Here is a 14,904-nt window from a genome sequence, read left to right as displayed (position 1 = left end):
CGGCTCCCTGATCGCAGCCTCTTTGGAAAGGTTGTCGGCAGCTCCGTTCTGCTCCCTGTAAATATGTGTGCAAGTGAAAGAATCAAAATGTGATATCAATCTCAATGTCTCATCCAAGATGTGCAATAATGTATATGTAGAGCATCTAGTTTTTCTGTTCAACCAATCACATATAATTTTAGAGTCCCCATGAAGTTGCAAATCTGTGCAATGTTTCTCCAATGCAAATTGAATGGTGTGTTTTGTGGCAAGGAGTTCGGCTGAGTTGTTTGTGCATCTATGAAGACCAATCAGCATGCTGAAGGAATGATGTTGGGATAGGTGAAGAATAGCCCCCCCACCACAGCCTTGTTCTTGGGCAGCGCCATAAAAAAAAGCCCACGGTTTGTTGTAATTTATTTGATGATGAGATGGGTTGCGCCGGTTACTGGGAGGAGGATCATCCGGGATGAGAGTGTAATCAGCAATGACTTTTGCTGCCAGGACATCCCAATTAGGAACCAAATCCTGAAAAATGTTGTGATTCCTAGCTGTCCAGATTGTCCAACAGGTAAGGAGTGGGAGGTTCCGAATCTTTGGGGGTGTGGAAGTCTGATACCAGACTTGCCAAGCAGCGAGTAAAGTGTTCCCAACCCATGTAGCTGAGGGATTGATATGCTGTAAAATCAATTTCCACAGATAACAAGTCACTGTACATTCTAAAAAAAGATGAGAAGTTGTCTCGATTGCCTGTTTACAGAGACAACACCAGTGGGGCCCATGCTGTGATCGCTTGAGAAGATTTTCTCCTGTTGGTATTTTGTTCCAGAGAATGGTCCACATTAAAAGTCTAGATCTGGGGGGTGCCTTCAATTTCCAAAGGTGTCTCCACCATTCAGCCAGCAGAGGAGGCCTCCTTGGTGCTGCCAAAGTCAAATAACCTTCCTTTGGGGAATATCTACCATTTTTAGATAGAGCCCAAATAATTTCATCATCCCCTTCCAATATTCGGATGTGGGCATCCGTAAGGGCTCGTGTGAACTCCTCCCATTGCTGAGACCAAATAGGAGGAATGTTTAAGTGCTCTGCAGATTTCCAAGCTTGATGAAGGAAAGTGGAGTTTTCCAGGTCCGCAATCTGAGAAATATAAGTGAAATTCTATTGTTGGAGATGCAGAATGAGGTCCCTGGGTAATCGGTGCATGTCCCCACAGCCCACCCAAGGATCAAGACCAATTCAGACTGTGTTGCCAGATCGGATCCTCCAGGTGATACCTTCCCTGATCGGACTCAAAGCTTTAAGTACCGCCTTCCAGATGATTGAGACCCCTGAGGTACTTTGATGTGCTCTCCTAATCCAGTCCATGATGTGTAGGGGAGCTATGTATTTTTCATATGTAACCCTCGTCCATAGGCTATCTGCTACAACTAATTTCCATCCAAGTTTTGCAGCAAGAGCTAAAGAGAAATCCTCAAGTTTTTTAAGGCCCCACCCGCCCCATTTTTTTGGGAGATTTAGAGCCTCCCACCTGACCCAAGCAAAGATCCTTCCCTGTTTGTTCCCTTGCCAAAGAAACCTACAACAGATGGCTTGAATTCTATTGAGAATGCCCCTGGGAATCCAAGCCAAGGACATCCAATATACCGGGGTGGCCTCTAGGACGCTTTTGATGAGAGTGAGTCTTCTAGGCCGCAAAAGATATTTGAGATACCATGTGTTTAGTCTTTTCTCCAATTTGGCGATGAGCCAAGTCCAGTCAACAATTTTATAGCCTAGAGGCTTCAACTTGTAGCCCAGATATTTGAGGCCTTCTGCTTGTAGCTGGGAGAAATGGAAGCGCTGAAGAGAAAAAAATATCTCATGTGGAGTACACTCAGTTGTTGTCAATGTAGACTTGTTGTCATTAATGACCATACTTGTAGCCACTTGAAAGAGAGTGAAAGTTGCCTTGATGATGCTAATGTCCCCAATACTACCATTGATAAAGACCATAATGTCATCAACAAAAAGAAGGTGTGTTAGGGTGCAACCTTTTGTAATCTTTATGCCTTTTAGTCTGCCCCTATGATGCTCATCTTTAATGAGATTGTTGAGACCTTCCATAACGAGTAGGAAGAGTAATGGCGAAAGAGGACATCCCTGTCTCAGCCCCCTTCCGGAGGTAAAGAAGGGAGAAGCACTTCCGTTCACCAAGACACTAAAGGGAATATTAGTAATGCAGCTCATGATCCATTTAATGAATAAATACGGGAAGCCCAAATGAGTTAACAACATTCTAATATAAAGCTAATTCACTCTGTCGAAAGCTTTAGATAAATCAACTTTCAAAATCATACCTTTGCCCCACCTTGAGTGTAGTGTATGGATTACCTCCTGGGCAGTGCCAACAGCTTCATGGATCTGTCTGTCTTGTAGGAAAGCAAATTGTTCCAGCGAGATGTGGTTAGAGAGGATGGGTTTCATCCTGTTGGCAATAATCTTATATATGCAGTTGCAGAGTGATATGGGGCAAAAATCCTCGAAGGTATCCGGGTTGTCCTTCTTAGGAATGAGTGCAAGGAATGTAGATGTAATAGAATTTTCAAGAAACCCTTTGCATCTCGAAACCTCTATTATTTGGAGCAGATCTTCCCCAATGATGTCGAAAAAAGCCAAATAGAATTCCACCGACCAATCATTAGGCCCAAGATTTTTGTCCTTTTTGAACCATTTTAAGGTGTGTTCCAATTCCTCCAGAGTAACTGCCTTAGTTAATTCATCCTCTTCCCTGGGATCCACATATCTGGGGAAGAGCTGTGCCACCCTGATGGTTTTATCAAGATTAATATCTTAGGGGGCTTGATAGGCTTTCTTGAAGTGTGAGGAGGCCAGATCAGCAAGTTGAGGAAAGGTATTTAATGCCTGCCCCTGATCATTCTAAAGTTGCCATATAGTGTTGATCGCCTTTCTTCCATTGGCAAATTTATGGTAGAATTTGGTGTTTTCATCTCCTTCCAACAGCCAGATGGATCTGCTTCTCAGGTGCCAGGTTTCCTCCTTCTCCTTAAGAATTTTTGCTCTCTCTGCATATTGAGAAACCGTCCTGTCCTTATGGTCCTCTGAGGAGTAGATGCCTCCTAGATTGTTCTCAAAAGTGGCAATGTCAGCTTCAATTTTATAGAGAGTTTGATTCTCCTGTGTTCTTTTATTAAGGGCCCAAAGTTTGGACATCTTCTTAAGGGCTGTAAGATTTTGGATAAATCTTCTGGTGATGTCTTCCTTTCTTCCAGGGGGATTTGCTCTCCAGAAATCAGAGATCATTTTTTTATAAGAGTCATCCTTGAGCCAGACCGAGAAGAACTTAAAAGGACCTTTAGGTTTTGCTCGCCCCCCTACAATTTCCAGGTAAATAGGGAGGTGGTCTGATATCCCCCCAGTACCAACCCAGTGTCTGATATGTAATCCCAAGTCCAAAAACTTTTCTTTGACGAGGTAATGGTCAAGTCTATGGGCCAGACTGTCATCCCCCGTCCTGTTGTTTCTCCTAGTAGCTTGAGGTTTGACAGAGGGAATATCAATTAGATAATGGTCTTCCAGTTCAGTCAACAAGTAATTTGAGAGAGAATCTCTCTGAGCCCTGTGACCCCAGGATTCAGCATGTCCAATGGAGAAATTAAGGTCGCCCCTAGGATCAGGTGGTCGGTCTTCATAGAATCAGAGCTTAGGAGGTTCTGCCAAAAAGCAGGTCTGTTTTGGCACCGACCATAAACATTTAAGATCCGAAAATGTATCCCCAGTTTATCCGAATTGATGTCTGCACCCAGATGACCCATCCCACCCCAACAGTTATGTAATTTGATTGTGTGGGAGTTGTAGCCCAATGCAAGTCCACCCGACCTCCCATGGGCATCAAGACCAAAAATATCCATCCAGGGAGCATATTTTGAAGGGACTGCGCAATATCAAGTATTGGTCCCAGTGTTTCTTGCAAAAAGATAATATCCAACGGTTCAATTTTTAACAGTCTACAAAGGGATAGTTTCTTGTCCGGCCTAGCCAGCCCTCTGCAATTGTAGGAGAAGATCTTCATGGAGGGGGTGGATGGGAACCTCTTGCTCTAAGCGTCCCTGGAATGGTGGATTGGACTCCCAAGGCAATTTCATCTTCAGCAGTGCCTTGGGCCTTTGAAAGTAAAGAGGGTTGACCCCTCAGAATTTTAGGGGGAGGGGGGGAGTAGAGGATTCAAGTCCAAATTGATCCTGGGCTTGTCTTTTCGATTGTAAGCGGGTCAAGTATCTCCCATAAGGGGGGGCTTGAATGGAAGGAGTAGTGGACGGGGTGGGATGAGAATGATTAGGGGCAGGAGTAGGGGAGAAGATGGGGATGGAGGCTATCGGGCAGGTGAGAGGAGTAGTTTTAGGGGGGGATGCACACAAATTCTGTTCAATATGATCACTTGTAGGGTTTAACACATGCAGAGAAGAGAATGTGCTAGATAAATAACAGTCAATATGAGAAGAGCTCCAAGTGGGGAGAGGAATGGAAGGATTCATACCCGAAGAGGGCAAGCCCTCAGATGGCGACTATGGTCGAGACTGAGAAGGCTGCGAGCAATTTGGTGGCTTCCCTTGCTTCTTCGGCTGTGGAGGTGCCACTGCCCCAACTCCAGGATTCTTCTGCTGATTGTCTGGAATCTTTGCTGCGTCCGGGTCTGATGTGGCTAGGGGAACTTGACTTCTGGGTAGTGCTTGCTGATAAGTATGCTGTTGGGAGGCCCCTTCTTGTTTAGTAGTCTGATTTTTCTTCTTTTTCAGCAGAGGGCAATCCTTAAAAGATGCCCTACCTTATGGCATTGGCGACATCGAAAGGGGATGCCCTCATAATCCAACAATTGCCTTCTGGTATGGTTCCTCCAGCGGATATCAATGAACTCCAGTAAACCCTCAGACAGGTCCAAATGAACCAAGATCCTCGCGTAAGCTAACTGCCCTGAGGTCTGATAAGAATTATCAAAGGTGAGATAGATACCAAGTGCATTTCCGATGAGCCTGAAGACATCCTCTGTCCAGAAGTGCAATGGAAGGCCGAGCAAACGAACCCAGATTGGCCCTGCGTCCACCCTTTCCCTCGCCGGGTCGAAAAGGGGAGTCCAACGATGGAGGAGAACTGGTGCCAGGTCTAAGTGCCAAACCGTGGACAGTACCCAGTTGGTGTGCTCCAGGCTGCTAAAGTGAAGTGCGAACCACCCTTTTTCAAGGGTCTGAACCTTCAGTATTTCCTTGAGATTATCTCCCCATACATCTAAAACCCATTGCTGAAGCTTGGCTACACTGTAGTGTCGACCACGCACCTTGCCGACCAAGACCTTCACAGCAATATCCATGGCGTCTAATAGTTTGATGTCTTCAGCTATATTGAGAGGCGCAGCGCAGGCATGAAGCTTAGGGCCCTGTTTCTTTCTCGGCTATCCAGGAACCCCAGTGTCCGTGGCCTCCTGTGATGAACCAGGGAACGAATGGTCCAGAGAAACCCTAGGGTTTTCTGTCGCCTCCTGTGGGATGGTGGCGAAAATTCCAGAGATGGGTCCAATGCTTGTAAAATGTCCCTGTGCTATTGCCGAGATGGACCTCGTTGTAGTATGTCTCGAAACCACTGTCTTTGGTCCCTGAGGGGGGTCGGGAGATATGTGACCTGTCACCGCCGAAGGAGTCAGAACGTTTTTAGGGGCTAGGGTTTGATTAACATGTTTGAGTGATGGTGATATGTGAGCCTGCGAACACGGTAAGCTGGACTATGAGATGAGAGCAGGGGAAGAGGCCACAGATTCAGGAACAGTAACCGACGAGATGAGAGGTCTAGTAAACAAAGGAAGGGCTTCAACCTCATCAGTCAATTCAGACATGAAGGGGAATAGACCGGCATCTGTGGTTTTAGTGGGGGACCATGAGGGCACATCCTCCAAAGGGTCCAGGAATTCTCCCAGGTCATCCATGATTGTCAGGGGAAGTTATGATAGCTGCCAGACGAGGACAACAAAACGATAGTCAACCGTAAGAAAAATCACCTGTGGGTTCCGTAAACCAGGATGGGTGAGGGAAACTGTAAGCAGTTGTAGCGGACATGAGAAAAACCGGAGTAGGTATCTGCTGGTTAAGGGTCTGGTGAAGGAGCGGCCATGGCTATTAACCGCCGAAGGTCACGACATCGAAACCCCTAACTGCCTCACATCGTTTCTTCATGCCTTTTTTCCAGATTAATAAGATAGAACTTGTATAACTTGTCCCAAATTTATGCATCCATATCTAGTGGCAAGAATGATTCATGTTATGATCATGAGGATGGCTTGGTAAAGTTTAGTAAATAACTATTGTTGACATAAAAATAATATTTGGATGTGAGCTCTACTTGACACTTGGTCCAAAAAATCTGTCACAGTGATATTGACAGAAACTTTTGTGACTATTAGATTTGATTTGGCATCTATACATTGACTTGGTTGATTTGATTGCACAATATTCATTTGTGTAAAACTAAGCATATTGTTTTGATATAGTTTAATGTTTACAAAAAGCATTGTATAAAGAAAGCTCCCCGAGCCTGGTGTTTCTACATTGACAGTTACCTTGTGAAGACAAGAAGATGTGCAAATCCAAACCTTTACTTCAAAAAAGGTCAAAGGTATGACTTTGATTTTGGTTTTAGATACAAGTGGTCTATTCATAACAAGTATTGAGCCTCTGGTGATCAAAGTAAGAGGGAGTTGGCTTCTGAAGTTTGAAATGACAAATCATGGCATGATGCATTACTTTCTGAAGATTGAAAAAGAAAATATATATCATGAAGCTATTGAAGACTTTCTAGAAATTGGAAATGCAAATCCTTGGACACTATGATAGAATTATGCATAGTATGTTTTTGGACCTGCCTTGGCAACCGATAGTCGATTGAAGCATTAATGTTCTGTGTGTGTGTGTGTTTTGCATACCACCTGAGTGAATTCATGATTGAGCCTCTTCATACATTTTGAGTTAATGTCAAGCACCCTTCGAGATATTTGCATGGCAGAATCAATTTTGGTATGATATATTCTTTCTATTATATACGACTGCATGTATGTACTAATGATGTTTGGGATCATTATTTATGGGATGAGCACATCTGGGTGTTTCCTTAGCATGAGATTTGCCATGATATTTTGATGAAAATTATGTAACATTAAGCACAACCGAGGTTGAGTACGATGATGTGGGCATGGATAGATGTGAAATAGGTTGAAGAAGCTCTTTAGAGAGTTGTTTGAGTAGTTTCTAGATATGACAAGGTTACATTATGATAATATAGAGTGGGATCCAATTGGCAGAGAACTTGCATATATCTAGGACTGAGATTTCATACATTGGGATAGCGTTACCATATGAGACAAGCTTAGGCTTATGGTTGTTGAATTTGTGAGAGGGAGGATGAATTAAGTATCCTTTTTGTGATATATACATTTTTCATATAATATTTACATGATACTACTGCTATTGTGACATAATGAGTAAGTGGGTACCATATATGAGCACAATGATATGTTTATGATCTACAAAGAGTAGGACTGATCAAGAACACTGATCCAACTTCCCCCCTATCTGAGCATCTGGGGCTAGGAATTGAGATGGAGGGTTAATGGGGTTGAGGGATCTCTCGACAATGGGGTCATAGATGTTGCTTCCCTATCTGTCACCCATAGGGTGTGTGTCATCCTTGTCTATTTTGACAAGTAAGGTATCTCCCTTTATCTTGGTCTATTCAAAGTATACCCCAGTTGGCATCATACCCACAAGCTGGGCTTGTTGGGATTGTCCCTCCCCGTCTAGCCAATGGGTTAAGGAGGCTTAGGGGTGTGTAATACTTACCTTTGGTAATTTGGGTACCTCACTAAAGCTCGGATTATGATGCAGGTGTTCTACCACATGACTCATGAGGGTCATTGTTGGGAAGATCAATGGGAAATATGATGGGTTGAGTTGTGCTCCCTAATATCACCTATTACTCGATATGGGGTTGGAGATGTTTTTCTCCCCCATGATATTTCGGGTTAGACAAAGCTCCCTTATGTGGTTTTAGGTTTATATGTGCTCCTTGTTGTTGTTTAGAATTGAGCTAAGCTCTTCGATGTTGATGTGGGTCATAGATTTGGCTCCCCGCTGACAGTGATTCCAGGTGGTAATAGTGGCTCCCCGATGGATAGAGGGTGGTAGCTTAGGCTTCCCTCTCATGTCAAATTCTTCTTCTTTTAGATTCGAGAATGTTCATCACATGAGTAGGGATAATCAAGAGATAAGCATGAATAAGCATAGATGAGTAATGATGACATTTGATGATGAGATACTTGAGATTGGATATGATTTGATGGCAAGATTCTTCCGATGATTACATGATATAGTTGGAATATATCCCTAGCTGAGAGGGAGTGTTAATTTGGCAGCTTAGTGATAAATTCTAACCATGGCATGATATTCCTCTTTTCGAGAGGACCAATTTTGACTATTGAAGCACTCAATTTGGATAAGGGAAAGTGTATTTTTGAATTAAAGCCCACATGTGCATATTTGATCAGGTCAACCCTAAAGAAAATTGGACACCCTTGGAGGGCTATAAATATAAGTGACCTCAACCTCATTTGGACATCATCTTGGATCATTCTTCTATTCTCCTTCTTGGTTTTATCTTTCACGGTTCTGAGACATTTTCACGGAGATTGGCTCGCACATGTTTGAAATTGCAGGGTTTGAAGCTCGCACGTGTGTTCTATGGTTTTGGTTCTTAGACACTTACAGGCAATAGGGAAATCTTAGCTGCAATTGCATGCATGTCGGCTTATCAGTGCAGTTGAAGCCTCTCAACCGCATGCACATCACATCATTTGTGTAGTTGGGACCTAAGGTTTAGTTTTTCAGTTGACCGAAGTTTTTGCTCGTTGATCACAGGGTTAAACAGTTGACCATCGATAGTGATAGTTGATTGCAGGCTTATGAAGCAGGCTTTTTAGTATTATAATTGTTGGGTTCATCTCATGGATATTGTTTAGTTGATTTTGCTGGATAGGTTTATTGTTGTTGATATGGATGATTGTACTCTTTTTTGCGAAATCATTCGATGACAATATAATAAGAAGAATAATTTGAAAGCGTTTTCCACATAATGGGTTTTTCTTGGGTCTTAGACTAATCTTGGTGTCTCTATGTGTGAATTATTTTCTGCTATTTCTCCTTTATGTTTATGTTGCATTGATAATGATATTGTTCTTTCTACATAGTTGCATATGTTGCTGAATAATGATGTAAATCAGAATAATGTTACGATGTTATGGGGTGAATTTAATGTGTAAATGATGAAATGCAATTATCAAAGCAAAGAACAATATAGCCCTAAGAAAAATTTATCATTTTTCTCTTTTTTCATTGCCCACCCCCTGCAATTCTAGGAGATTATATTCATTATTTATTGTCATTTTTGGCTCCTCTATCAAATGAGGAGCCTACTGTATCATTTTTCTTTTAGTTTTTGATTATTTTTTATGATGCATTATTTATTACTCCTTGGGTGCCCTTTTACTTTTCCCTTTCATCCTGTTCTTGACATACTTCCCTATTAGATTTTCTGTTGACTTTCCTGGTAGACCTGGTTCTCACCACTTCTCTCTCAACCTCAATTTATGATGTGTCCTCAGCTAAAATCAGATTATATTGGGGATCCATGCTTACCTCTAGGGATTTAAATCTCTCTTAATCATTTGACTCTTATGTCTCCATCACAATTTATATTTTGGAGTATCTTCGAGATCATGGATTTTTCTCGTGTCTATATTGTCACCTTTCTCTAGATGTGCATTTCCTTGAGGCTTTTGTTATGGGTTTTGAAGTTCACCTTCATCCATTTCCACATCATCAGGATGCAAATGGATTCTATGAATGAGTATTTTCCTTCTTATCTTCTCCCCCCCATTGTTGCATTAAGACTTTTCTTACTAGAGGGGGGAGGGGATCCACACAGTTTGTTGCCTGTACCTCGATACTGATTCTATTGTGATTGGGTCTTCCTCTTTTTCTGGGTCTGCCATTGACTTTCTTATTCATGCGAGGTAGTTTTTTTTTGACTTTAACGGTTAGATTTTTATTTAAAAGGTGGAAAAACAGCTACCGCTTGCTTTTACATTGGATTGAGTTCCTCAATTTCATTTCTCTCTGAGTTCATGAAATCCACGGATCCATGATCAATCTTTGATTCAGGGTCGCCTTTTGGAGAAGAAACGCTGTGTCTCTGCCGAAGGGTTCTTTACCTTGATGTTACCTGCTGTCTCTGAAAACCTGAGTTTGCCTTTCTGGGGCCGTCCTCTAACTTTGTTGCCAGAGGAGCGAATCGGATCTGAGCTATTTCCACTTGGGGGTATGAATATCGTTTTCCATCTCTAGTCTTCATTCTAACCTTCCAGCGCCTTGATTTTTCGATTATGGTTTCAACTGTGATCCACAGGTTGATCCCTTGGATTGTTGAAATATTAAATTCCCCTGCTGCGTACTATTTCCAGAAAACCAGTACGCTTCCCAGCACAAATTAAAACAGCAGACACCTGGACAGCAGTTTTGCCAAAGCAATTTTCCCTGGAGCAGATAGAGCCGTGCGATATGGATGGGCAGCTGTCCGATTGAATGTACAGGGCCTGACGTCAAAAATTTACGTTGCTGAAACACCACGAGCAGCGTTGCTGAAACACCAGTTTCAGCAACTGAAAAAAAACTGTGTTGCTGAAACACCATTTCCAGCAAGCGATTTTCTGGGTTTTCTGTGTTAAAACAGAGTATAAAAACAACGCATTTTTTTTTGTCTGTCTATTATGGAATTTTCACAAATTTCCAACATGGATAACCACTTGCTGTTGTTTACAGAATCGATGCACTAACAGTTTCAATGTAATGATCAGCTTGCGCTAATGCTGAATTCATAGATCCCTTTGTAGGAGGCGAGTCGAAGGCACCGGTGGATATGGAGTAGCCTGACACTGGAACAACTTTCTGTAGAAACGAAGAGCCTAAAATTTATGCTGCTGACAATCTCCACAAGCTTGAGAGTTAAAGGACAGAAGAGATCCAGTCTTTTGCTGTCATTCTCGGTTTACTTCAGAAATGAGGTTGTGGAACCTGTGATAACACTTTTATTTCTTCCTTAAACACACCTGCAAAAAGCAATCTGCCTGACTCACAATGCTCAAGCCGGAACCTGCTTGGAACAGAGAATAAAGGGCCAGCCAGAGACAGAGAATCCAATGCATCTGACATTTCTTAGTTGCCTGTCCTTGGTGCTTGGTGTAACTGATTCCTGTAGCTGAAACAGCGAAAGCCTGAAGGGTTTCCGAAACATCTGGATCAGTAGCTGAGCCCCACAACCTCATGAGGAACAGAATTCCTGGTTAATCCGATTATGGGATGATGCAGAGACAATCTTCCAAGTTGACTGATAGGGTTCTTTGGCTTCTGGCAGCTCCAAGGTTGGCTTCAGAATCAGCTTGAGTATTAAGCTGCCTCATAATGTGGAAGAAGGAGATTTTCCGAAACTTAGCCAGCATGGGTCTTATTTTCTTGAGAATTCGGCCTAAATGGATCTGCAACTGATTCGAAGGAGAATTCATTGCTTGAATGATGAGCCGAGAGTCTCCGAAGACCGTCAATGTTTGAATGTTCCGTTTTAGAGCCAGAGTCAGCCCCTGCCACAAAGCTAGAGCCTCAGCTCTATTATTTGATTCGATTCCCAGACCCCAATGGTACTTGAGTAAAGGAGACCCATCGGGTTTCAACAGCACTCCACCTCCACCCGCAGCTCCTGGATTGCCTTTAGAGGCCCCGTCGAAGAAAAGACAATGGTCATCTAGTGCCGATCTCCACTTTAGAAATTCCTGTTCTTCCAGACGGATTTCCCACTTAGGATGGCAAGTGGTTGGAATAGTAGGGATGGGTTGATTATTCGGAGCGATTTCTTTTAGCCACAGCTCCTCCTCATTGTCCAGCTTTACTTCATTCCTTAGGGCTGGCTTAGCTTCCAAAGTCTCTCCCAATAAAGCTTTAATTTTGGATATAACGTTGTTTACAGTGCAGATTTCTCCTCTGAAGATTCTGTTGTTCCTTTCCAGCCATAATTTCCAACAGATGTATTTAGGGGTCCACATCCAAGCAGTCTTAAGGAGGTTTTTATTGTTGGTGCAGATTGGAGGTAGCTTGGCCCACTCGTAGAACAGGGATGGCACATTTCTTGGTAGCTCAATCTTGTCCGCCCTTGAACTCAGGACCCCTTTCCAGACTGCCTTGGCAAAGGGGCACAGCAGCAACAGGTGATCAGCTGTTTCTTCCTCTGATATACATAATGGGCATCTGGAAGGCCCTTCCATTCCCCGTTTTCTCAGGTTGTCTCCTGTGAGAATACTATTATGAGCAAGTGTCCAGCAGAAAAAGTCTATTTTAGGGAGAGAAGGAAAGCTCCATATGAATTTCCATTGCGTTGGGTCTGGAGGGACATTCGGGACAACAATTAAACTTTTGTATCCTTCAGCTACCGAGAAGGAGCCAGTATGGGAGCCCCACCCTCTTTTATCCTTGGCTGTTGCTGATAATGGTGATTTCCCTTGCAGATTGTCTAACAGTAAAGAAGCTTCAGATTGAAAATGGTGTGGTACCTCCCCGAGATTCCAGCTGTCCCATCTTCTTTCAGCATCCTCCGTCCAGTTGGTTATGTCCCACAGAGTTTCCTTGTTGTTGGAATGCAGCCATAGCTTAATATTTGCCAGGCCTTTTATATGATGAAGAGGCTGGTCTCCAAGAATCTGATCATTCCAAATTCTTATTTTTTTCCCATTACCTGGGATCCAATAGAGGTTGGGGCTGAAGTTGTCCAGAGCAGCGATACAAAGTTTGGATATTGGGGAGCCTTTGGAGTTTTTTGGAGGAAGATCAAAACATCTCAATCGTTGACCTTGAAAGTATTTCTTCCACAGCACTTTCTTGCTCCAGCTTATTTTCCCTGCCACAATATTCCACAATATTTTTGAGCCAAGAGCGAGATTTTGGGCAGCCAAGTCTCTCATTTGCAGACCTCCTTCTATGAAAGGTTTCTTAATGGTATCCCAGTTTACTAAATGAAGCCTTCTTTCATTGTTTTTCCCCCCTTCCCACAGAAATCTTCTCAGCATACCATCCATTTTACTGAGAAAGGTTTTGGGAGCGAGGAGAATGGAATGCTGAAATAGAGGCATGCTTGTTAAGACAGATTTTATAAGGATAATTTTCCCAGCAGTGTTCAGCCAGGAGGCTCCCCAGGCATTAATTCTGAGTTTGAGCTTGTCCAAAAGGGGCATCCAATGGGAAACTTTGGGGATGGATCTGAAAATTGGGATCCCAAGATATTTGAAAGAATCCCAGTCTTGACAGATTTTCATTTCAAGAAGCCTAGCTATGTCAGCAAGGTTTTTAGCTGAGCAATTCCAGCCATAGATTGTACTTTTTGAATAGTTAATCTTGCTGCCAGATGCTTCCTTATAGATGTCCAGTTCCTTTTTGAAAGAATTGGCCGAAATAATGCTCGCTCCACCTAGTAGCAGAGTATCGTCGGCAAATTGAGCATGGTTTATTTCTTTGACATTTTGCACCATTCTGAGACCTGGCAGAATTTGGATTTGCTGACAGTAGTCGAGCTGGAAACTCAGCACTGAGGCTTGTATAGCATAGAGAAGCGGGGACAGCGGACAGCCTTGCCTTAATCCCCTTGAAGCTGTAAAAAATTCAGTTGATCTTCCATTTACCAGCGGAGCAATCCAAGGAGAGGCGATGCAGCCTTTCACCCAATTTGTGAATTTTGTTGAAAAGCCCATTTTTGTCATAACTGCAAACAGGAAGTCATGCCTCACCCTGTCAAAGGCATTAGCCAGATCTAGTTTTATTACCATTCCTTTCTCTTTTCTCTGGACACTTGAATGTACTGCCTCTTGAACCAGTACAATATTATCCAGTATCTTTCTCCCTTTGATGAAGCCTCCTTAGTTCTCCGGTATGATGTCCGGCAATATATTCTTGAGGTGCATGGATATTATTTTGGTAATAAGTTTATAGCTAGTATTACACAACGAAATGGGGCGAAATCTACTGAACTCAGTAGCTCCTTTTTCTTTAGGAAGCAAAGCCAGGAAGGCTGAATTGGTGCTGCCTCCTATCTTAGTACACAATTGGGATTTCCTTACCATTCTCAGAAGGTCTTTGTTGATAATTGACCAGCAAGACTGAAAGAACCTGGCAGTGAACCCATCAGGCCCTGGCGCTTTATCCGGATCCATGCAATCCAAAGCTTTCTTGAGCTCATCCATGCTGATCGGGGCAGTCAGCATATTATTGACGGGGTCTTGCACACAGAAGGGGATCAGATTGTACGGATATGCTTGGGGATCTATAGGCTGGTCATCAGGAGCTGAATAGAGATCTTTAAAAAAGGAGAATGCTGCTCTCTTTATGCCCTCAAAATCATTAACCACTGTGTCTTGGAATCGGATTTCTGAAACATTTTTGTATTGCTTTCTGGCTTCGGCATGCTTGTGGAAGAAACTAGTATTTTTGTCGCCGGCTTGTAACCATAAATTTCTAGATTTTTGTCTCCAATACTCCTCTTCGTCCCTACTGGCTTTATGAAAGGCTTTTTGTAACTCAACTTCTTTTTGGAGCAGACTTTGGGTAATAACTGAATTCTCCATTGAGGATTGGAGGGCAGTAAGATTTTCTATAGACTCTTTTCGCTTGGCAGCAGGTGTTTTCAAAGCTTTAGCCCACTCCTTGAGCTTTCTCTTAAGAGCCCGCAACTTTTCTTCCCACACGAAGAAAGGGGATCCATGAATTTTCCGGTTCCAGACTTCAGCAACCACCTCATTGA

General features: G+C 42.9%; 1 protein-coding gene across 1 annotated transcript; it reads right to left on the bottom strand.

Moving 5' to 3' along the window:
• Positions 1-4,768: 4,768 nt before the first annotated feature.
• On the bottom strand, positions 4,769-5,341 carry LOC149254114 (uncharacterized). Its single transcript, XM_089454684.1, has one exon. It carries the CDS (start codon positions 5,339-5,341, stop codon positions 4,769-4,771), a length of 573 nt encoding a protein of 190 aa, XP_089310810.1.
• Between the last annotated feature and the right edge of the window lie 9,563 nt (positions 5,342-14,904).

The sequence above is a fragment of the Pinus tabuliformis genome, chromosome 7, assembly GCF_031772625.1.
Source record: "Pinus tabuliformis cultivar Carrire ecotype Pingquan chromosome 7, CPIR1, whole genome shotgun sequence".
Lineage (NCBI taxonomy): Eukaryota > Viridiplantae > Streptophyta > Pinopsida > Pinales > Pinaceae > Pinus > Pinus tabuliformis.
The sequence above is the reverse complement of the archived record's forward strand: the minus strand, read 5'-3'. Positions and strand labels throughout refer to the sequence as shown.

What these genes read in the sequence shown, in the direction of transcription:
- LOC149254114 (XM_089454684.1), bottom strand. Translation starts at nt 5,341, where the DNA reads ATGGATATTGCTGTGAAGGTCTTGGTCGGCAAGGTGCGTGGTCGACAC.